The sequence below is a fragment of the Cervus elaphus genome, chromosome 7 (genome assembly GCF_910594005.1).
Source record: "Cervus elaphus chromosome 7, mCerEla1.1, whole genome shotgun sequence".
NCBI lineage: Eukaryota > Metazoa > Chordata > Mammalia > Artiodactyla > Cervidae > Cervus > Cervus elaphus.
In genome coordinates, this window is record NC_057821.1 from 13,297,374 (window position 1) to 13,323,246 (window position 25,873).

Below are 25,873 nucleotides of genomic sequence, written 5' to 3' on the forward strand. Positions count from 1 at the left end.
GTTCTCATTTCTCTTGGGTAGATATATCTGCGAGTGGAGTTTCTGGGTGCCATAATTTCTAATGATTGTGCTATCCATGAGCCCCTTGAATTCCATGATTTTTAAGTTCTAGATTAGGAAACAGATGACCTCGCAGATCATTCATGCACATTAACATGTACTGAGCTTCAACCAGGTGGCAGGAATGTAGTAGTAAACAAATGAGATTCAGTTTCTCCCTCATCACTAAGAAGAGGTGTGCAATTAAAATGGTCTCTCTCGAATCCTTAAGTGGTTCTGTCATCTCACCAGGCCTGAATCCTCCCCTCCCTTGCCATGTCTGTGAGTCCAGTTTCAGCACTGATCGAGGAAGGGTAGAAGGGCTTTCTCATATTTAGCCTGAGTTAGGGATTCTGCCTCTTCCAAGTTTAGTCTGGAGAGGTCAGGATAACATTCAGAGATGACAGTGAGCTGGACATAAAGAATGACCTAGAATTCTTCTCCAGAGAAGGGGCAGGGGTTGGGGAGGGACAATAAAGACTAGCATTCCAGGGAGTGGCCCCACTGTATGGAAATGTCATGAAGATGAGAAGGCACAGACCATGTCCAGAGAACAAGCCATAGCCCGCAACAGTGAGAGACAAAGGCACAGTAGTGGGGCTGGCACAGTCTCTCCTTGTATCAGTCTTCCATACCCCTACATCTCCCACCCCATTCCCTTTCTCTCCTGAATGACTAAGTTATTCTTTCAACAATATATTTTTAATTGAACGTGACATGTAACATTGTGTAAGTTTAAAGTATGTTACTTTGATGCATTTATTTGTTGTAGTATGATTGCCTTTATGGCAATATTTATCACATTACATAATTAAGTTCAAGATTATTGTTTATATTCATTATACTGTGCACTGGATCTCTATGGCTTATTTACTGTTCATTAAAAGTTTATACCCTTAAACACCATTTATCTTATCCTCCACCCTCAATCCCCTGGTAACCACCATTTTTTTTATCCGGGTTTGTTTGTTTGTTTTACAGGTTTGTCTTTTTTAGATTCCCTATCTGGGTGGATTACACAAAACCTATCCTTCTGTCTGACTTATCTCACAGCATAATGTGCTCAACATCTATCCACTCTGTCACAACCGAGAGAATAACCTTTCTTATGGCTGAGTAATATTCCGTTATGTATATGTACATCTTTTTTTAAATCCACCAAATGACAAAGTCCTTAAGCTAGAGAACCTCTCTTATGTTTTTGTGAAATCTGATCTTCTCATTTACCTGTTGAGGTGTGGAGAGTCTTGCCTCCCAAGGGCTTCCTAGGGAGGCCGATGATGTAAGAAATCCACTTTCCAGGATGCAGGAAAGAGTTCAGTGAACTCTCAACCTGAGCCTGGAAACAGGACGATGAGTAGCAATGTAACAACGACTCTGTGCCTCACGTGCACTGGGTATTCAAAGTATTTGTTGGAAGAAGGCCCTTTTATACTTTCTAATGATTAGAGATAGATACATAAATAACTTCAGCTAGATGTATTCAGAATACACCTAGAAAAAATTCTGAGAGCCATCAGCAGTTCAAAACAAGAGGCAACCACAGTCTTGCCTGTTTGGGCTGAGGAGAGTGCTAAAAGGACAGCAGCAAGGAACCATGGAGGGCACAGGCCTCTTGCCAATCTGAATGCTCCCAGCAGGGAAGGAGGTGGGAAACTAGAGAACCACCCCCAAAAGTTTTTATCCCATTCCCCAGGAAACCCGAGATAAATAAAGATTCTTCAACAGAATCGAGATAAAAGATACAATAAAGACGTAGTGCAGCACAAAACTCTTCCCAGAAGGGTCCCAGCTGCCCCTGGATTCTCCTGGCTGCAGTTCCTTTAATGAGGCCTTTTAAAATAAGTCTCTCTGCAGGAACCTGGATTAGAATCCCATAAAGAGGTCGGGCTTCCTCCTAAAGCTCAGGCTGAGTCCCGCCCACTCCAGCAAGCCCTTCCCAGGGGATGCTCTGCTCATGGGGACACCAACTTCTCTCTTAATCCGCCCACTGCAGAGCTGGGCCAACTGGGGTTTAATGCAGATTTTTGGCAGGGTGGTCACACTTCCACAGCTGGGAGACCTCTTCTCTCCAGATCTGCAGACCTCCACGCTGCCTGCTCAAGTTTTTGATCTTCAGGACAGACAGACAGAATTTGGTTTGGATTATTCCAGATCTCCTTTTTCTGCTCTACCACAATGATAACCTTTATTTAACTCACTATAAGTCTTAACAATCTGTTACAATTCCATTAAGCAATAATATAACTCCCAAAGTATAACCACTCACGCATTCATAAATTCATTCATTCATCTGTGATTATTTCTAAGCTCCCGCTCCATGTCAGGTTCTCCCCTGTTTTGGTGATTCAAAGACACAGTCCCTGACTCTTGAGGGTTATCAGACAAACCTATAAATGCATCAGAGATTGTCTTTACAGCAAATATTTAACTTCTATGACCGCAGCCTCCAGATTTCCCACACCAGTCATGGGGTATGTTCTGGGAAGGCCCCAACCCCACCTAAATCCCCTTCAGTCGCATCCAGCATGGCACTAGGCAGAGAGCAGGGGCTGGATGGGGGCACACCATGAGTGTTTCAGCAGCCACCGCACCATCAGCGGGGCCTCACTCACCAGTGTTCCAGCAGTCACTGCACTATTAATGGGGCCTCACTCTGCCAGCCCCAGCCTTTCAAGTCTTACTTTTTGGCAGGTGGAGTTAAACATGAGGCAATAGCCTTTCTACTAAATGACAAAAAAGCACAATCTGAAGGTCGATGACCTTTGTATTCATTTAAACAACTCAACCTTTCTCAACCAGAACAGTCATCCACCTTCACTAGTGAACCTGAATCTGGCTGCCACATTAGCATGCATAATGTACTGAAAAGCCTTCTTTATAATGTTTACTTCTATGTTTCTTCCAAATGAAATCACTGAAGGGCAAATTTGATTTTCAAATCAGTTTTAAAACATCTGCCTTCTAAAAACGTAAGAGTAAAGAGATAAGACTTTTAGATTACAGGCAAGGGCTGATTATTTTAACTGATACCACTGTATCCATGCTAAAAATACAAATATTAAGACATTTTTAACGCACACCTAACATTTAATGGATGTTAACAGTTCATTAGGAAAAGGTTTCCAGGCAGATAAGTTCTTAGTGATTTTAGGACTACAAGGTGACCCTTCTTTCAATACCAACTCATCTGACCTGGGTTTCAGCATCTTGGTTTCTTGTTCCACATGACTACAGTTCAAATATAATTTAATTATACACATTACAGTCTCCATCTCCAGGAAGCTCAAACGTATTTAATACATTTCAACTTGTTGTTAATATTATTTTTCCACTTTCCAATAAGACTATATGAGGTTGCAAGCTTTTCTCTAGAGATGGGGGTCCTTATGGCTGTCTAGGCCCAGGTATATGTGATAAATCCAGAGTCTAGGCCTAATGAAATGCAGAGAAGCAGCTACAGGGTTGATTCTACCTCATAAGTAGGAGTCAGAAGCTCACGCACATATGTTTTGTGTGTACAGCACACATGTATGTCTGTATCTCTATACCTGTCCAACCAGTACACCATTTCTAGGAGAACTTTAGAACCACAAACATAAATATTAGAAGGAGCTTTAGAAAAGTATGGTGGATTCTATGTTTTCCATAACTTTCACACTTTTAGTGGTAATAAAACAATAACCTGTACTATTTTAATAAAAGGCACCCTGGGAGCCCAGCACTGAGCCCCGTTTGAGGGACGGTGTTCCCCAGCTGTGGAGGCAGAGGTACAGGGAGACTGAAGGACCTGCTGAAGGACACTCTGCCGCCAGTGACAGAACCAAGGCTGAGAGCCAGGTCTCCTGGTTTCCAGTCCAGGGGTTTTTATTTTGCCTGTTTTACTTCTTTCATGTGCAGTTAATGTTGCCATACTGCACAGTTTTCTTTCTGGCAAGATACTTGGTAGTAGTTTAAGAACATAATCAGTAAGATAAAGACTGAGCTTGAAACCATTTTATATTGAAAACAAACAATTCAGAAACAGACTTTCACATCCATGGCTGTGTTTTTTCCATCCATCAGGGTCAACTCTCCCTGGGGGCAGGGCAGTCACCCAGGGCAGCCACACTGCAAACAGCAGTCCATGCCCACAGGCTCTTGACCTTTGTGGTCCGGTGGACTTTTGTCCAGCACAGCACCTACCTCATAGTAGATACAACTGACCTTTGAACAATGTGGGGTTTAAACTGCAAGAGTCCACTCATATGTGGATATTTTTCCATAGTAAAATCACAGCGCTACATGGTCTGGAGTGGGTTGAATCCATGGATGTGTAGGAACTGTGGGTACAGCAGACAAGTGGATCAACCCCCAAGCTGTCTGAGGGCCAACTGCACTTCATAAAGTGAGCTGCACTTCATAAAGATAAAGGTCTGCACAGGCTTCCAGCAGGTAGATACTCTATGAGTCCTGAAAAAAGGCAGGTGGGCCTGGAGCGTCAGAGCAAGGGCTAAAGGGAAGCCTGGGGCTGCCACCTTTCCCCAGCCTTGATCTCCTAGAACAAACCTTCAGGATTTCTGCGTAAATGCTGCTCCAGGGAGAGAAGTGGTGCTAAAATCTGAGCCAAGGGAGGAGGGCAGATTCCACTGCAGAGAGTTTCTTTGGCTCCCAGCACCTCTGGCTGAAGCGTGACACCTGAGGTCACCACACTTCAAGGTATAAGATGGGAAGGTCAGTGACAAAAGATGAGCTGACAAGCTCATCTTGGCGGCAAATGGCCACAGACCAATAGTGTGCCCCAGATGGACAAGGTCACAGGAGATCAAGTAGAAATCAGGTAAGGGAAAAACGCAGGAACAAAGATGTCTGTAAAGCCATGCTTCCTGTTTTTTGAAATTCCACATCATCTGAAGGTTTTGAATATGTAAGTATTCATATCACACTCAGACCTTTCCTTTTTGCACCATGGATCTCTCTGGCAGTCTGGTGAACTAGGAATCCCTTCTCAGAATATTTTCAAAAGCTAAAAAAACCACACAAGGAAACCAATGATACTGACACACAGTACTGCCCACAGAACCCTTGAGAAAAATGACACTGAAAGAGTGGCTAGAGGGGGAAGGGGCAATCGCCTGGGCACTTGGCACAATGGTGCTGCATACGACAAGACTTCAGAGCCTGGGACCTCAGATTCTGGATCTCCTTGTGGCCAGAATGCTCATTTCTCAAGCAGAACTTAAGTTAGATATTCTTAAAGGAAAAGAATGCCTCATTTAAGAAGTAATAACTATGATGATAGCTTTTATATTCCTTCCCTACACCCTCTTCCCCATTCTCTGTCATGTGCTTTTCCTCCTCAGCCCCCTTCCCAAACAGCATGCTGCTGCTGCTAAGTTGCTTCAGTCGTGTCCGACTCTGTGTGACCCCACAGATGGCAGCCCACCAGGCTCCACCATCCCTGGGATTCTCCAGGCCATTGCCTTCTCTGCCCAAACGGCATAGAGATGAGGAACTGGCAACACTGGTACAACTGCTAGCTTCCCTCCTTGAAAATTCAATCCATAGCTTTCCCCCATTACTTTACTTTTCATTGCACTAAAATTCACAAATCATGTGACGTATACATTTCTAAAGGAGAACACTGGTCTGTGACATCATTTCATACAATTTGAGAAGCTATGCCCAAACCTGAAAGCCAAAGACTCAACATTCTAACAGAAGCTAAACAATAACATTCAAGTCAATTGTAGGGCAAACCACTTCTGCTTTGAAGACAAGACCCTCATTCTGATCATGACTGATTGCCAGCCCACGATATTCGATCTGCAGTGACAGGTCTCCAAGTAAAATTCCTGAGTAGAAGGATCATAAGACTACAAATTCTAATATAATTACACTGATTTAAGTAAACCCCAAAGACAACCTGCTGGGGTAGATACCAAATCCCAGTAAACAACTAGAGAATGTGGGCACCAGTGATACCACGGCTCCAGAGATTTCATTAGAAAATGGTTTGTTCTATTGGTGTTTGATTAAAAGTCTGCTTCCACCTGAGTCAGGGCATTTCTTGTGCCGAGTCAATTCCGTTCCACCTGCAGGCCAGCCTTTCAGTGGAAGGCCCTGAGGCAGGAAGAAGACAAAACAACAGCTCCCCAGAGTCACTGAGACGTGCATCTGGACCCACATCTGAGAAACAAAGAGCTGTGAGTACAGATGTGTCAAAAGGACAAGAAGCAACTTTTCTGAGCAGCACTGGACTTGCTGGCATCTGCAGAAAGCCTGGTCTCTGCCTGAGCACACATCACCCAAACCCCTGCTGATCTTCATTCTAACTTCGCAGAAGTATGACTTGCTTGCTGAAGGTTCTAATAAACTTTCTTCATAAACTGCACACTACTTCTGTGATTTGAATGAAGTTTTAAGCAGACATGGGGAAGCAAACAGTTACTCAACCTCAGTTTGCTTTTTAGGTAACACTTGGTAGGAGTCAGCTGACAAGAGAGTCTTTTGATATGTATGTTGTTTCTGAACTAGACTTCAGGCAAGTGGTCCATCTTCTCTTTTCTTTATAACCCCACAAAGAGTTCTGTACACAGAGAATCAATCTATCATTCTGATGAACAAATCCAACTTTTTGTGCCAAAAAGGCACAATCATCCTTTAAAGGTGAGGTCAGCTCAAGCAACTTCTGCATCTTACTTGCCACCGTTCACTGATATCCTAGTTTTAGCAAGTCAGACACAACGAAGTTTCAGGCAAGAAATCTGCGGGAAGGCCAGCTCTCTGATAGATAAATGGCAGTGCCCAGTGATCATGGAAGTATCAAGGCTCCCATCAACATGATTCATAACACTTCCCTGATATCACAAAATCAACAGCTGCTGGTCTTGCTCAAGCCATCTGATAGGGGTAAGTGGTTACCAAGAGGCCTACAGAAATAAATGAATGAATAGATAATGCCGGCTGTATCTCAGAGAGGGAGAAGGCAGTCTGATGAAAAAGCAACCTTAATTTATTACCAAAAAAAAAAAACCAACCCACTGAATTTTACGGCATTCCGGGCATCAAGGGAAAGTCAAAGGATGATTTTAAACAGAGGTAAGAAGGTTTACAATGTAAAGCTGTGTCTGTTTCTTTTCTGCAGTTATTTCCCAATGATTAAAAAAAAAAAAATCAGGGCAAGAACTCCCACCAGTCTTGAGTGTGTGACTCAGGGAAGAAGAGCACACAGCATAATAGCCACCCCCTCTCTCCAGGAAGGACACAAAGTTATCTAGGGCAGGTTCACTTTATACTTAAGATACAATCTCTTACAGGAAATTTAAAACAATAACTTGAGACTTGGCAGTTTTATCATCCAAGCTATTGGGCTAAGCTTCAAGCTACTAATCCCCTGAGGAAGAGCACAGCCAGGAGACAGCTAAAACGAGCTTAGGAATGTATATAGCCATTTTATTATAAATGGCTACTTCAGCACAGTTTTATTTGACTTTGACTTTTTTAAAGGCAAGATTAGCTATTACACATTTTGGACACACTTGGAAAACAACTTGTCAATCTATCTTGTGAAAAAAAAGATGACTCTGGAAATTCATCATACTGGTGAAGGGGGAAAAGAAAAACCACCCACATTTTGGCTATCACTAAAAGCCAAGCAGAAAACTCCTGTTATTAAGGATAACTGGAAAATTACTGCTTATTATATGGTATTACACAGTTTACAGAAGCTGCAAGTGCTCATTACAAACTGAACATCACACTTATCATCAGAGAGGGCAGCCGGAGCCCTGGCACAGCCTGCAACAAAACATGCTCAAAGTGCCAAGGCTCCCTGTGGCTGAGGTTATTGTTTCCAGCACAAAGGTAACAAAGGAGTGGATGGGCTGAGTGTGAGGCTGCAATCCTGCCATCCCCAGGAAGATCTTCTCTGCTCAAAGGCACACTTGAACTTCCCTCTGGCATGCTGAAGGCAGAAGGAGTGATCTTTACTTATCCACCAAGGCCGAGCTCACTCCCGTCTATGTAGTACGTGTTTCCAGATTTAGCATACTGCTTGGTCCCATAAATGTCATCCCCACTGACTCACTCAGAAGATTGGTCTAACTAAGTATGTTAGAATCCACAAATGCCTCTATTTACATTTGGATCAAGGCCCCTCAGTTACTACTGGTTCTGAGCCGACTGGGAAAGCTTAGTTAATGAGTCCATGAGGGAAGGGAAGCGCCCAGCACAGTGCCTGACCTAAAGCAGTGGCAAAAATATGTCCCCTAAGTGATGGATAGATCAATCACATGTTTTTGAGTTAACATGGGCCTATGCCCCATGAATTGCGGGGTTTTAGCAGGGCAATGATTCAATACGAGTTGAATGATAACTTTACATAACGAAGTGACTTAAGGAAATAGTGCCTGAGACTATCAGTTGTTCCATCCACAAATAGGAATGATTTAGAAGACTGTGCCCTGGCCTCCCTTCTCATCTCCTCAGAAATTTATAAAGTTAATTAATATTAATGTAGGACTATGATATTAATGCAATGCGAAGGTATAAATTTCAAAACCAGACTAGAGATCCCAAATTGAATGCATTTGCAATTGTAGACCACAGTACATGCCATGTCTCACTAAAAACTTGATCACTAAATGTTACTGTGGCTCTCTGTCCTCACAGGGCAATCCAGCCACATGGCTTGCCACCTGATGTCTTCAGAAGCTCCTACGAACAGGCAGAGGCTATGGTACAGGGGCCCACTGGTGCTGTGAGAACATGAGAACATGAACTTTGGGGTCATACCCTCTTGGTAGTTTAAACTTGGGGTCTCAACATTAGATTAGTATAGGTTTGGATCTTTATTTTAATTTAGGAAAAATGAAAAGATTCAGAAATGTGAAACAAATAACCAAGCTTCTACGAGCCCCTCCTTCCGCGTCCCCAGTACACCCTAGAGGAAAGACCATACATTTCAAAGCTCCAGCAGTCTGAGTTTCTATTAAGCCTATATATCCACTGCCAAATCCTACAGAGAGTTTGGGAACTCCCTAGAGAACCAGGATGGAAACAGGAACAATATAAACAAGTTACTTTCATCTGACAGCGGTAGCAACAACATTGGCTGCCCTCTGCCTGAGCATCCCCCACGCATGAAATGTACACTGAAGGCTTTGAGAACCAGAGGTGAGGAAGCAAGGGCTATTATCCAGTGTTTCTCAAAAGAGGAAAATCACCAGCATTCTGGGACACGTTTACCATGCAACCCAGCCTGGAGGTAGAAGGACAAACAAGGTGACTACTCACCACACCTTCCCTTCAAAACTGCAGCCACATCACTAAGAACACAAACATTCTTTTGCTCACTTTAGGTTTTTTTTTTTTAGTGTTGGCTGTGAACCACTGCATAAATTTGGATTAAGAGGTGAAAAGTGTATGAACAAAAAGCACTCACTAACTCCCTCCAAAACATCTGGTAAATGTGTGCAATTCCAGATGATCACCACTCTGAAACTACACTTTAAACTTTGTAAGAAATGTTTATTACTGATACTCAGTATATAATTTACAGCCACCATGGTGAAATTCACTCGCATTCCATTTCAAGGGATCATGAAAAGAAAATGTCAACTGAGGGGAAAATATGCTTTATGGATCTTGGCTTAAAACAGAGGAAAAACACAAATGCAAGTCTCTTTTGGTAGAAGGAAATAATCTAATAAATGGCCTAATGAACAATGTAATGATTTTTTTAAGTAGGCAATAGGAAGGAAAAGGGAAGAAAAACAGAGACTAATAACTCTAAACCTGGATAATGAAGCCCTAGGTAATCTGGTTTAGAGACTATAATTTTAAAACCAAGTTTTAAAGTATGAATTATGATACAGCTAATAGGCTGGTCAAATTAATACTGTGTGGAGGAAGTCATAGTGACAGTAAGGTAGGAAATTATGTGGAAATATAAGTGGACTTTTTTGTAATCTATAGTCTTCATCCTACCTTCTTAAAGAGTCTATGTCTGACTTGTATGTCTGATTTTAAAATCTGAAGTTCACAGGTCCCTTTGGTTGGGAAATAACCAGCTTTCCCAGCTACAATGCAGGCCAACAGTAGGTGGCCAGGCTCAAATGCTTTTTTCTAGAAAAATTACCCAACCCTACGCCACATTCTGATCATGTCTATATGCTTACAGCCCTTCTCTGTTTTGTTTTGTTTTTTATTGTGGTCTTACAGGCCATGCAAAATTCTGGGAAAAGGGGATTCAGAATCAGGAGATCTAGGTTCTAATCTGGACTCTCTCATTAGAAGAGGACTTGGAAATGTACTTGTGCCTGCTGTCTCAGATCTGCATAAATAAACTGAGAGGCCTGGACTATGATTCCAAGGTATTTTGAGTCACAATATTTTAGAACTGCAGGATCCTGTTTTGTATTTTACACTGTGCGTGTGTGTGTGTGTGTGTGTGTGTATGTGTTGTGATGGTTCCTAAATGGAAGCTGTGTAGTCTGTAAGTTCCTTCAGAGGAGAAACGTCTTCCTGGTTCCTCAGCATTTTCCTTCCCAATATTGCCTCTATCTACTAGGGTCACTCAATACGTATGACTGAATCAAAGTCAGTTGGGCTATGCATTTGATTGCAGATCTATTAACCAGAGGCTACTCTGAAAAAAATCTGGCTTGCACTTCCAAGGCAGCATTGGCGGGGGGGGCGGGCCTAGCACCTTGAAAAATGGCTGGATTGGTAAAAAGCAAACTTCCTCCCAGCCTAGCCCCTTATTTCCTCCCTTCTCTGAAATGGATCCAAAAAAAAGTGAATGTTATTAACTTAGATGTAAACAGATTACAGTGAATATTCAGTAAACAGAGCAAATTACTTGTATTTGGGAGGAGAAAGACCAAGGAAGAACTCACAGCATTTCTGGCTGGGTCTTGAGGGGAACAGGAGACGGGCAGAGACTTGAAGATTAGCCAGCAGAAATAAAGATAATTAGCTGATCTAAAACATGGACTCATTTGGCAACAGTAATTGGGCCAGACTGAAAGTAAAGTAGGATACCTGTAAGGAGAGAATTAATGTGATAAAGATTAGAAAGTTTGGTGAGAGTCAGAGAGATGTAGTATTTATATACTGGAAATCTGGACGTGAGGTCTAACAGTAGGACAGATATTCGAAAACAAGAAGTTTGGGGAGAGCTGGTCATGCGGAGGCAGACGACGACCCGAGCAAGGACCCAAGGGTTTCTCAGTTGACCACTGGAGGTGCTTGTACAAGGAAATAAGACACCACAGCCAGGATAACTCAGCAACAGTATTCCAGACACCAGAAGAGCAACAGATGCAAAGAGAGTATAGACTGAGGGAACGCTACTGGAGGCCAATATAACATTCTGGGAGAGAGGCATGAGGGTCTGAATTAAGATGGAGGCAACACAGGAAATAGAAATAAAAGAAGAAATGATATAAAACAAAAGACATGGTACCTGACTGGCTGTGGAAGGCAAAGGAGAGGAAAAGAGTCAGAGGGGTAAGAGGTGCCCAGGAGAAGCCATATCACCACCAATTCGAGCAGGGACATCAGGAGAAGAGCTGCTTTAGGGGGAAAGATGAAGATGAACCTAGTTTTAGACAAATTGAGTTAAAGAAGCCATTCTAGAAAGGGCCAACATTTAATAGAAAATATGAATGGAAAAGACCCCTGAGCCAAGAGAATAAATCAGATAGTCAAGGAAGAGTGCCCTTTTAGTTCTATAAATTAATTCTATGTGCATGCTGGACCCCTGAATTCACGGGAACACTTTCTCTCTTTTCTTTCTTTAACCTAGGAAGAAAACACCAGCCTCTTAGCACCCTGGGACTGAGCTGAGTTAGCGTTAATCACGGCATGATTATCAAGACAGCACTTCTTATTCTGACCCAGGACAAACTGAGGCAGGTCACTCTAAGAAGATATGGTCAAAACCACACTGACTTTCCTTCCTGCTGCCTTTGTTCACTGCCCAACAAACAGGCTCTGCTCTCCTTTTAGCAGACCACCTGCTGACCACTCACTTAACGCGTGGATTTCTGCGGCAGCTGCTACCCTGGTGTCTCTAGGTGCACAGTTTGCCTGCCTACTCAGGGTTACGTTCCTCTGACTAGAGGCCCAGGGTAGGAGTGCAGACTGCCCTGCTCTATTGGCAACGCCTATCTGAGAGAAGGGGTTAATGATCAAGGGTTGCTCATGGTAAGGGGTGTATCCCAAGCACCTCTCTGGACCCTCTGCAAGCCATCCTAAAACTCTGGGAGGGATCCAGAGTGCCAGGATTCCAGAGAGAGACATGTTCTGTGGGAGACTCTACCCTGCTGGGAAAGACAAGGCCTTGCAAGTGGTTTCGAGTTCCTCCCCAGAGATAATGCCAGGTTTTTTTTTCCTTCTTTTTTAACCTTTTATTCTGAAAGTCCAGAGAAATAACTGAAACATATTAACCTGACAAACTTGGGATTTTAAATCAAATCAATTTCCAGAGTGAAAGGGGCACAGCTGGCAAACGGTTTTTAAAGCACTCAACCCCTCCATAAAGAAAAACTTTACTCTAAGAGTATTCAAAAATAAACGTAATGGACTTCCAGCCAGTAACCAATCTAAAGTGATAAACTGTTACTGGGGGATACAATTGAGGGGCTAACTTGCGGGGCAAGGATAGATGATGGAGACCAGAGAAAACTAAACCTCTGGCAATGACTGAATCTCTGGAATAAGACTATAAATGAATCAAGGATGACAGATCAGTAGTGGGTTAATAAAGGGAAGCTGAGAAGACACACTCCTAGCCCACAAGGACTATAGTGTCAGGGCAACAAGTAACTTCTGTTCTCTCCCACAAACCCCTCCTAGTTCTGTGCGGCAGCATGTGAGCTGGGATGGACAGAGGTCCTGACTGAGCCCTATGATGACAAGAGCTCTGGACAGAAGCAGGGTAAAAGAAACCAACGTGTATGCATGACTGGAGACAGAGTAGTGGCCCTCATCCATTCATCTATTCAGACAACAGTGCAAGTGCTAGGTCCTTGCTAAGAGACCATGGCTAGAGCAAGTAAAACAGACCAAATCCCCGCTCTGCTGGAGCTTACACTCTAGTGGAGAAGGAACAACAGTAATTTAATAAGCTTGCTAAGCAGAGTGTCAGTGTAAACTGTAGTTATCATTTGTGAAGGAAAAAAGCTGGGTTCTACGACAGGGAAGAGCAGAGCAATGGTTGTGACAGGTGGTCAGGGCAGTTCTGAGAAAGCAGACTTGAGCTGAGAACAAAAGGATAATAAGGGTTAACCAGACAAAGAGCAGGGGAGTGGGCTCCAGAGAGAAGCCACTGGCATCTGCAAATGCTCTGTGGGAGGACAGAGCGTGACTCGAGCTGGAATATGAGAGAAAGTGAGGATGATGTAAACAGGGGGAACACAAGGAGGGGAATGAAGACTAAGTCTGGAGAGGCAGGAGGGGGCAGGGTGTCAAGGCCTCAAGGTCACGTGAAGAACCATGGACTCTGGCCAGAGAGCAATGGGAAGCCAGTGAAGGGTTCTAAGCAGATATAGGGCAAGAATTGTGCTGGGAAAATGCCACTGTGGTGACAGTGAATGAGGTCAACTTAAGAAAATGTACAGAGAGACTGTCAGCGAGGGTGGGTGGGTCAGTTAACAGAGCAAAGTAGAGAGGAGAGAGAGGATGGTAGTTGGCCTAGGTGGTCTTGACTGATCTTCATCATTAGAAATTAAATACTAATATGAAAGCTATTTCCAAAAAATGAAAAATCTTTCTGATTATGTGCATTTTAAGTGTGTCCACACAACTTACTGATAAAGTTTTACTGATGTATGCTTTTTTTTTTTAATAAAAGGCATGGAAAAATTATTATCCTCAGAGAATAACGTGGCTGCTGGATTAAGCAAGGGAGAGGGAAGGGAGCTCTCAGTTTCTCCTGGCTGATCACAGGTTATCCGAGGAGACTGCATTTCTTTCCAGAGCCATCACCTGTCAAATGGTCTGGGTGGGATGGAGCCTCTTCACTAGCAGTCCACAGAAGCTGCAGACAGCTCTAAACTTATAACTCAGTTCACATACTGAGCACTGAAATCTACTTTCCATATGGCTTCCAACATACGAATAAATTTTTCCTTAAAAACTTTCTGCAATACCCAGAGGTAAATCCCTTCTGCAGGGAGGAGTGCCTGACTCCCTTTTGATGTTCTTTATTCCAAAACACTCATGGACTCCTGCTACTCATAAACCCACAAACAAAAGCTTGATGAACAAATGTCTCCAAGTCTGGTCTGACAGGTAGATGCCTTCTAGGGGCAGGCTCTGATATCTTATCATGAACACGGGGGTCTGCCTCGAACCAGACTTGCCCTCTGTGTTTTATCTGAATTCCATTGTTTTCTCATTTTTTTGCCATTCCTTTTGCAGGTACATGTTTCTCTATCATTCAAGTTCTAAAACTCTTGACAAAATTAACAGCAATGTTTGCCCTTTTAAAAAAACACAGGAAAGAACATGACTAGCTTTTCTCATTGCTGTCAAATGCTGTGTAGAAAAATGGAATTAAGTACAAAAAGAGAAAAATAAAATCTCCATCGAACATTTAGAAGTGACAATTACACAACCAGAGCCCATTAATTGGCTCACACTTCAAGAAGCAGCAGCAAGCACAGCCTTCCAACCTCGCAGGGAGGGGCTCTGAGCAAGGCAGTCGGCCATTACCCCAGCAGACTCACGAGAAACGGTAACATTTCAACACAGGACCTACGTGACAGCCAAGAGCTGCAGTCCCATCCTGGAAACTAAAACTGGACACTAATCAGGAACTTCTCATCAGCAGTCTCAATGGCGAAGTTATTTCCTCTGTTAAAACCCACTTTCTTTCTATTGTATCACATTGGTGACACCCAGCCCCCAGGTCACATGGTTAGCAGTGCCCTCCTGGAACCAACTTGAGATTTTCGTTTTGTGAAGTGTCAGCCTAGGAAACAAAGCTGGTGGCAAGGAAGCTTTTTCAGCTTTATCACTAACAATGGCAAAGAAGATGCAGGCAAGGTAAATAAACAGTCTAGGTTTAAATGTCCCGTTTTTCAATCTTGCTACACTTTGGCAGAGTTTACTGAGGCTGTAACTCTCCGCCTTTAATTTATCCCGTTGTCTTCAACCACTGCAGCACTTAGAGGAAGAAACATGACTCCTGGTCCTGAGATTCCTAGTGAACAAATAGCACTAGTTACAGAAAGAGACCCCAGAACAGAATGCCGGCCCTCCCCAGCACCAAATGACAGACGTTCAGCAACAGGGGCATGCTGCTTGTCAGACAGGGATGCGGTCAGGCTGAGCTGCAGGGAGCAGACGAGCTGTCCCCACAGAGGCCCCGGCAGGTGGCACAGTCGAAGTGCTCCTCAGGGGAGGCCCAGGGAAGAAACTGTTTCTAAAGTTAGGATGCGACAGAAATTGCCTGACCCAAGGTGGTTCTCCAAGCAGGCCTGGCTCCCCTGAGTGGGGAGACTCAAGTGGACATGAACTTCTAAAGTACTGAGGAAAGACAAAAGGAAGAAGTACTCTTGGAGAGCTGGGCTCTGAGAGGACCGAGGGGAGAAGCATGAGGAAAAGGGGGCTCAGGTGCCGTTTTCAGGGAAACACTTGTGCTGAGGGTAAAGTGGCTTCAAGGTTCTGAAGGGCTAGGAGGATATTGCTATGCGCAGCACTTATTTCATTTCTTTAATTTATTGTTGACAGTGAATAAACCACGCTACTCTGCCAGCATATGCTACTCAAATAATGGCAAGGATAAATCTCTACAAAACATTTATGGCTGTAGCTAGAAAAAATACTTTAAAATATTTAAATATTTTAATAAAGTTTTCTTTTTTATTCAAAGAGAAGTACATGTAAATTGATCAAAAATGTAGGGAACCAGAAATAATTTCCCTAACCCTAATATGCAAAGTCAACCTTATTAACATTTTAGCATGTCTCCTTCTGGTTTTCTTCTTCCATGGTTTTTTTCCTACTTGTGATAATACTTCTATAATTTTCAGTCCTGTTTTAAAAATCTTAAATGATTAGTTTCTTAAGTAATTAAAAACTCTTTTTTTTTTTTTTGGTTGCACCATGCAGGATCTTGGTTCCCTGACTAGAGATCAAACCCAGGCCCTTGGCAGTGAGAGTGCAGAGTCCTAACCGCTGGACTACCAGAGAATTCCCTAAAAAGTCTTCACAACATCATTTTTAATGAACACTTAAGCTGAGGAAAAAAACTTATTCAAAAGGAAATATGGGTAGTATATCTGGCAGGCACATAGATAGTTTATGAGAAAATGAGGCTAAACTCTAGAGATGCTAGGTAGTTTCAGATTAGGACGACAGAATTCTCAAGCAGAAAAAGAAAATTTTCAGTAATACCCAATTTTTTATATCTTATCTTTTATATTTACAAAAATGTTTGCCAAAGGCACAGTCTTAGATGATGGCCGAGATCACTCACACTTTGGCAGACACAATTATTAGTCAATGTGGCTGTGACAAAGTGAAGAAATGGTTAAAAAATGAACAGAAATGAGGTCAATATGAAAGGAGCTCAAGCTTCGCAAGAAGCAAGACAGCTGCATAAAATGAGAGAAGTGCAGCCAAGCACAAGCAAGGAACGGAAAGGAACGGGGTCCCTGGGGAATATCAGCAGCCCATGTGGTAGAGCTTTTGGGAATTCAAGTTCAATACAGCCAACATTATAGGCACATTTACCTTGCTTCCTTCCTGGAAACCAATGAGGGGACATCAAAGAAATACAAAGGGAATACATTCATAATAGTGTTGCAAACTGAAAGGAAGTCTATTAGCAAATCAAGATTTTGTTGAATTTCTAGAAAATGGTAGGTGGATGAAATATTACTCATCAATCTGAGGGGAATTGGGCAGATTTCCATAGAGCAGCCAGCTGAGCAGGATGGAAGAAAAACGATTCACACTCGGCCATACATACCTTTGTGAAGTTTAAGACCCTAAAAGATGAAGAGAAGATCCTAAAGGTATCCATGCGGAAAAATAAATTACTACAAAGAATAAGAATATGATTATATCAGATTTTTCTCATCAGCAACATTAGATGCTAGACGGCAATAAATCCAGCCTTTCAAAATTCTGAAGGAATTGAACACTATACCCAGTCAGACTATGATTCAGGCATGCAAGTATTCTGAAAACTTGCTTTCCACATATCCTTTCTGAAAACAGTACCTATAGATTTACTCTGTGTAATGCTCATGAGGGGTCTTCTTAACTAAGACCCAATCAGTTCCTATTTGGCTTCAGATTCACCCAGGAGTGAGAACAGGAAGCAGTGTGCCCCCAGGGCGGCAGCAGGCGTCTCTCCTCAGGGGGCGTCCTTGCAGCCGTCCACACATGGTACAAGAGCCATTCCTGCTGGCACGCAGGTCACAGCTCAGACGACCACGTGAAACTTACACTGAGCAAGAGCGAAGCCACTCTGGTCTAGAAGCCTCATATTTCAAACGAAACAAATCTCTCTTGGAATAGCTCCATAAACACAGATCCCAGAACTGTCACAAGGGACACGTCTAATCACAACTCATCATAGTCAGGAAACCCAAAGCTATGACTTCCAACCAGATATTTTAAAGTTCTCCCAGTTCAGTCGCTCAGTCGTGTCCGACTCTTGGAGACCCGACGGACTACAGCACGCCAGGCCTCCCTGTTCCTCAGCAACTCCCAGAGCTTGCTTAAACTCATGTCCATTGAGTCAGTGATGCCATCCAACCATCTCATCCTTTGTCGTCCCCTTCTCCTCTCGAATTCAATCCTTCCCAGAATCAGGGTCTTTTCCAATAAGTCAGCTCTTCGCATCACGTGGCCAAAGTATTGGAGTTTCAGCTTCAACATCAATCCTTCCAATGAATATTCAGGACTGATTGCCTTTAGGATGGACTGGTTGGATCTCCTTGCAGTCCAAGGAACTCTCAAGAGTCATCAACACTACAGTTCAAAAGCATCAATTCTTCGGCGCTCAGCTTTCTTTATAGTCCAACTCTCACATCCATACATGACCACTGGAAAAACCATAGCTGGGAGTTCTCCCAGGCTAGAGGCAATTTACCAATCAGTGGTGATTTTATTAATAAGCAATGTTGCCTGATAACATAGCCAACATTCCATTTCTCTCAGGTTTTCAGGGAAAGAGATCTAGAAGGGTAACTGGGCCAAAGCACAATATCTCCTACGAAGGATAAAGGGTCTTATTAGTCCTTTACTTAAATTCTACAAAAAGAAAAACAAACGATCACAGATGTAGAGTAGGTCTCAGAAGCAGTCTGTTCAAAAATGAACCAATGATGGGAATGTAAATAGGTGCGGCCACTATGGAAAACAGCAGTGTCTCAAAAACTAAAAACAGAACTACCACGTGACCCAGCAATTTCATTCCTGGGTATATATATATAAAAAACAAAACCACTAATTAGAAAAGATACACGCACCCCAATGTTCATAGCAGGATTGCGAAGATACGGAAGCAGCCTAAGTGTCCACCAACAGACGAATAGATAAGGAAGCTTGGTGTGCGTGTGTGTGTGTGTGTGTGTATACATATACAATATACTTGGTCATAAAAAAGAAAAAAATATTGCCAGTTGCAACAACACAGATAGTCTTGAGGATATTAAGCTAAATGAAATAAGTCAGACAAGGAAAGACAAATACTGTAGGGTATCACTTACATGTGGAATCTAAAAAATACAATAAACTAATGAAAGGGAAAAAAACAGATTCACAGATACAGAGAATTAGTCATGACAAGTGTGTGGGAAGGGGACTAAGAGGTACAAACCATCCTGTACAAGATAAGCTACAAGGACATACTGTACAATGCTGGGGGTACAGCCAATATTTTATAATTGCAAATGGAGTATAACCTTAAAAAATTGTCAATCACTGCACTATACACCTGTAACTTAGGTAATATTGTACATCAACTATACTTCAATTTAAAAATAGGAAAATAATGAAATAATGAACAAAAATATGCTTCAGAAGCTTCTCTAACAGGAAAAAGAAGCAATTAGGAACCCTAGGAAAACAAAAAGCAGGCTACCATGAAGCTACTTATTTATCACTTATGGAATAATTCTGGGCACTTGTAATAAAATTGAATCTGTGATTTGAATACAGTACAACTCTTCCAAGAGTGACAAGTTTAGTGACACAGAAGAGCATTTCTTTTACTAGAGCCAATGAATTACTAGGTCTATAGTGAACAATGTTTATATAATCATGTTACAGTGAGTTCTGAGTGGTTTTCCCTTTTCAGAATCAGTTTATAGCCAACACATGGAAGATTTAAATAAGTCAAAAACCAGAAAATAGTACCATAAATCTCACAATTTCAGTGAGGTGGGACAGTTAACTGATGGAGAGAGACAGACGGAAACAGTCATGGTAATTTCTTCACTAAATAGTAGGGAGTCAAGAAATACCAGCTACAATTGATGGATCAAAAATATAGGTTTAACATATTCTGTCTAATTTTAAAAGAAGTAACAGTAGTAGGGTTCTCACTTCCAATATTCATCGGAAGGACTGACACTGAAGCTCCAACACTTTGGCCACCTGATGCGAAGAGCCGACTCACTGGAAAAGACCCTGATGCTGGGAAAGATTGAGGGCAAGAGGAGAAGGGGACAGAGGATGGGATGGTTGGATGGCATCACTGACTCAATGGACATGGGTTTGAGCAAACTCAGGGAGATAGCGAAGGACAGGGAAGCCTGGTGTGCTGCAGTCCATGGGGTCACAAAGAGTCAGACATGCCTTAGCGACTGAACAACAACAGGAGAACAAAAAAAGAGAAACATAACTAACAAAAAATGAGGAGTGGTTAAGTAAGCTAAATTCATTTTTTTATACCAAGGAGTCAGAAAAGTAGCTAAACTAATAAGCAGAGATATAAAAGTATTATTCATAATTCAGAAGTTATAAAGACTAAAAAAAATAGTCAAAAGTAGCTACTGCTAAGGAATGAAACAAGACGGGAGAATAAATATTTACTCTTCACTTATATCTTTTTGTATAGTTGAAAGTAACTTTCCATGGGCAGGTTTTACATTTATAAGAGAAAAATAAAACCTGATGTTAGTATTTTACTGTACTGACACAAATTCAGGGTTCAGCAATTTAGAAGACAATAGAGAAAAGGAATCAATGATTAAAAAGTGGAATAAGGTTAAAAGGTACAGGAATAGGTTATATGAAAAAATAATAAAAAGTAATTTTATAAAATCAGCCAATACATTTGTGAAAATATGGATAAACCTTGAGGGCGTTATGCTAAGCGAAATAACTTAGACAGGGACAGACAAATATTTTATGACCTCACTTACATGTAAAATCTAAAACAACAACCTCATAGAAACAGAACAGATTGATGTCTGCCAGCGACCGGGGGCTGAGGGAAACGGCTGAAGATAGTTGAACAGTACAAATGTCCAGTTATAAGATAAGTTCTGGGGGTGTAATGTGCAGCATGATGACTATAGTGAACACTGCTGCACTGTATATTTCAAAGTCACTAAGAGAGATTTTAAAAGTTCTCACCACAAGAAATGAAATTGTAACTAGGTGAGGTAATCTTATTGTGGTGACCGTTTCACAACATACACATATACCAAATCATTGGGTTGTACACCCTAACCTTATGCAGTGTTATATTCCAATTACATCTCAAAAAGCTGGGAAAAAACTCCACAGCAGCCAATATGAAAACAGAATTACTAGGATTTCCCTGGTGGTCCAGTAGTTAAGACTCCACACTCTCAGTGCAGGGGACCGGGGTTCGATCCTCGGTCAGGGAACTAGATTCCGCATACCACAACTAAAGATCCCACAGGCCTCAACAAAGACATGGAACACCCAAAACAAAAACGAAACCAAAAAAACCCACCAGAACTATCTATGATAGAAAATAAGCCTTTATTCCGAAAGTTCCAACTGTAGCAGAAAGGACACACACACACACACAAAAGAAACTATCCTACCCCAGGAGCAGGCACTTACAAGGAGACACTGGAGAATCTCATTCCCTAGTCTTTTTCAGAGGACAGCAAAAATCTGTCCCCTGATTCCCTGACTAGGCAGAATGGTATCAAGAGGCAGGGCTATGATCTCTAAAGGTCCTATAGAATTTCATTTATGTTACTCACATACTTCATTTCACTTAAAAAAAAAAACCCACCCAGGCTATAATTTTTGAAGCTAATAGGATCCTCTCTTGAGGACTGCTTCAGAGTACATTAGTTCAAAAGGAAAGTCTTTCTTCTTTTATCATCTGCGTATCTTCTATTATATCTCTTATGACCTTATTCAAAAATGGAAGGCACAACAGGTTCAGGTTATGTCTATAAACATGAAATCATAACCTTTGGCTCCACTGATTCCTAGAGGGTTAACAGGCACTTGCCTTCTTGCTATTACTCTTGTACTTCTAATATATTATTTATTTATTAGTTTTAAAACACTTGCTGCTATAGCATCCAAGTGCTAAAATACAAGGTAAAAAACATTAAAACTATTGAACTCCACCAACTAATGGAAACAAAAAAATTAAAAGGAGGAAAAATAGATGCTCATGACTTAATGCAAGACTACTGGGAAAGGATTGGAATGAGTGAGTCAAGGAAAACCCATTTAGATAAATACAAAATCATTATGATATGTACCTTGTCAGTAGTTAGTCAACCAGTTCTTGTTGAAAACCCAACTGTGTAACATCTTCAAAAGGGGGACATAAAAGAGATGAGGAATCCAATTTATAACATATAAAATGACCCAAGAGCTGGGAGACGTGTACAAGATGAGGAAGCAGAGCGTCTGGCCTGTGAGCTGTATGCCCAACAGCAATGACTCTGGAAAGATATACCGGTGGTGGTTCACGGGCCTTGAAGGCCTTCCTGGTGTATAAAAAGGGTTCTAGGAGCTTGGAGATAAATGAATCACTTCAGTTCCCAGTTTTCATCATCTGCCTTGGTTTAGCAATGCTTTGGGTTCAAGGCAGCAATGTGGTCCAGGGGAAAGAGACCTTCCTTTTCTCTTTTATAAAATCAGGACAATATCCCACACAAGGCGATTTATATTCAGGACAAAATAAGGTAAAAGACATGCAGTAAAGAAATACTAGTTACTAAATAACGGTGAGTTTTCTTATGCTATCATAGAGATGGCAACAAGATGTGTGCTCCCCTGAGAAGTGGCTGTCCAGCCAGGAGCTGACTACTTTTTCCAGTCCTACTAGCATCTAGTATGGCAACTGACTAGTTCTCCCCGATGAAATGGAAGTGGAAGTGATGTTCACCATACCCAGGCCAGGCTTTCAGAGCCAGGGTTACCTTCTCTCTGCTCTTTCCCCATCTGCCAGCCAGAAGCAGATGATGGCATCTGCTAGGTGATGGCAGAACCACAAGAAGAAAGATACCTGGGTCCTTCAATCATCTGTGAAGAGTCACTTGACAGCCAGGAACACTCCTGACTGAGAAGTACACTGCTGTGTTAAGCCGCTGATGTACTGAAACCACTATCTGTTACAGTAGCAAGTGTTACCCTAACCAATACACACGTTCTATATAATCAACATAATAATAATGGTGAGGATCTCAGACATTGCAGCAAACAAGCCATCATTAATGCTATTATAAAATCTTGAAAAGATGTTCAACATCATCAGCCATTAGGAAAATGCAAATCAAAACCTCAAGGAGATACCATCCCACTAGAATGGCTATGAATAAAAAATAGACAATATCAAGCACTGGCAAGAATGTGGAAAAATTGAAACCTTGTTGTGGAAAAGTTTGGCAGTTCCTCAAAAACTTAGAGTTACTATAAGATCCAACAATTCTACTTGTAAGTATATTCATAAGACAGCTGAAAACATATGTTCACACAAAAACTTATACAGGAATGTTCATAGCAGCAATACTCATAACAGCCAAAATACAGGAAGAATTCAAATGTTCAGCAACTTATAAATGGATAAACAAAGGGTTTTATTTATATATTCCCATGTTATAAAATACTATTCAGTCATAAAAAGGAATGAAGTACTGACACATCTATAACATAAGTGAAACCTGAGAACATTATACTAAGTGAGAGGAGCCTGAAACGAAGGTCACATACTACATGACTCCATTTATAGGGAATGTCCAGCATGTACAGATCCATAGGGACAGAAAAGTGCTGGGGCTGTGGGAGGTGGAGGGAAATGGGGTGACTGCTAGTGGGCAGGAGGTTTCTTTTCGGGGTGATGAAAATGTTTTGGAATATTAGATGGTCATAGTGATGATGGCACAACCCTGAACACACTGAAAGCCACTGAATCGCACAATTTTAAAGGGTGAATTCTATGGTATGTGAATCATGTCGTAATTAAAATAAAAAAGAAGAAATACCAGGTGCTGGCTTCTTCTTGCCTCCCAGAGCACTGGGCTCCACACAAAAAGGCACTAAGTTCTCTTCAGGTAATGACTGGGAAAAGGTATGAGGGAACCTTCTAGGCTGCTGCAAATATGCTAATCTCAATCTGAGTAGTAGCTACATTTACATGGTTCTAGGCCGGTCAGAACCCAGAACCCTTCCGCCTGGCTTTCCCCACAACCAGGTAAGGTCAGACAGAGCCCGGATGCCATATGCATGAATGTCTCTGTTTCCTAAGGAGAACTAAGATACAAACTTTCCTTAGTTTAGGTAACCATGTAACTAACATGGAGATGAGATAAATATTTAAAGGTAACCCTGAGAAAGACAGGAGGGTGGGGAAGAGGTGAGAGTCCCAGAACCCTACAGCATCAGCAAAAATCTCTAAGGAAGAAGAGAGTCCCCAAGGGCTAGTGTGGGATGTCGGGGGAAGAACTGAGAAAGGATTGCATGTGGAAAGTATCTTTCTTGTCCCTGCTTAGATACGTGCCATTTTAAAAAGTCAAGTTGAAACCACAAAACAAGGACCACTTCTTTGGTTGTATAAAGTAAATTTTCATACAAGTACTTAATAGTCAAAACTGAAGTAAAGGATCTTCAGAATGTTTTTACCTCCAAGCAAGAATATAATCTGATGATTCCAGATCTGCCTTTTCATTGGAACTTTCTGAGTCTAGTGGAAAGACTGTCTTTTAAAGTAGCATGTATCCCTGAAAGAGCGGCACTTACTTGCAGGAGACTTTGGTTCTGTCGGCCACCATGGTCCACTGCTGCTGGTTGGTGGAAACCTCAACATAGTAGCTGTAGCTCCGGTCGTCACAGTCCCACAGCAATAACCTGAGCAGAGGGGAGACACAAGAAGGCGGTCAGCACTCCGCCTGGCTCTTTCCTTGGGCTGCAGACGTGAGGGGATCCATGTCTTCTCTGTCCTTCTAATTGGTCTCTTCTGCCCACACACTTTCAGGACCAAGGCAAGAAAGTGAATCCCCAACAAAAGTATGATGAAAGGTAGAGTCAGTCTTGCAGGGAGAGGCTTGTTTCTTTAGGGATTTATTTCACAAGTCACCCACCAGGCAGCCCCTGTCCCCCATGTGGCAAAGATCTTCAGACGGGCTGATCAGGGAGACGTCCCCAGATCCTCCTTCCTGCTTCTTTCAGCCCTCACCTCCAGTTGTCTGGTCTGAACAAAGGTAACGTTCTTGAGGTCACAGTTTATGGGGAAACCTGTGCTTTCTAACGGGTACTCTATGCAGTACTTACTAGCAAGTCCCAATGACCTTAGTTATGTTTCAGGTTCGTTCTCATTCCAGACTTCCTGCATAGCTTTGGTAAGATTACCTGACTGGGAGATACAGGCAAACATATGTTCATCAGGAAATCTTTGTTTCTTAAAAACTGATCATGCTGGTCTTGTTCTTATACCCCTTCTTGGCTCAGATAAGAACCAAAAGCATTGACTATGTGATTCTATTTACCAGAAGCTCAAAAGGAACAAGCTATATCTACGATGACAAGCCTCAGAATGGTAGCTACCTCTTGGGGAAGGAATGACTGTGAAAGGGTGAAGGAGCCGTCTAGGATACTGAAATGGGGTAATTCTGATCTAGTGATAGTTACATGCGTATATACACACACAAATATTCATATTCATCAAGCTATTTATAAAAATTTTGTGCAATATATGTGTTATTCCTCAGTTTAAGAAACAGAATAAAAAAGAATCTAAATATTATAATATGGCATTAGAGTACAGTCCAGCATTTGCTTCCGACAGTGCTGCTATGGTGAGAGATCACTGTTTTCTATCATTTCAGCCTCAGAAGTCCTTCCCATACAGGATACCTATCTTACTGTTTCACAGCTGGGCATGCACACTTGTCTCCTCCACTAGCTAGAACAGAGTGAGCTCCCTAAATACAGCGTCTATGTCTTACTAGTTTTCCACACCCAGGACTTGGCATAGCGTCTCACACAGTGCCTACACTCCATGAATATCTGCTGAGCAAATAACATTATTTGCAACAACTACAACAATGATCATTATTATTATAATGGTACATTTCTTTAATGCTTACTGTGTACCAGGCCCTATGTTAAATGTTTTACATAACATTACATCCTTGCAAAAATCCTCTTAGCAAGCATTATTGTTCTCATCAAATAATATATGGTTAAAGTGAGGCTTAAAGCCGATAGGGAGTTTGTCTAAACTCAGTGATGGTTCCAACGTGGTGTCCTGACGAAAGCCCTCTTCTGTAATCTGTAAAATGTTTTCTTTACTCCTAGTTTATGTGTGTGGGGCATAATTGACAACTTATAACCAATCACTCTACAAAAGCAGTTTGTATTACTCCCTCTTAATCCTGCGATT

General features: G+C 41.9%; 1 protein-coding gene across 3 annotated transcripts in view; it reads right to left on the bottom strand.

Annotated features, from left to right (window-relative positions):
• The window catches only part of BTBD9 (BTB domain containing 9), a 394,620-nt gene that overhangs the window by 47,427 nt on the left and 321,320 nt on the right, over positions 1 to 25,873 (bottom strand). For all 3 annotated transcript variants that reach the window (XM_043907354.1, XM_043907356.1, XM_043907355.1), the window contains exon 9: positions 24,232 to 24,339. In XM_043907354.1, the coding sequence (XP_043763289.1) occupies positions 24,232 to 24,339 (108 nt within the window). The remainder of the gene's footprint in view (positions 1 to 24,231; positions 24,340 to 25,873) is intronic.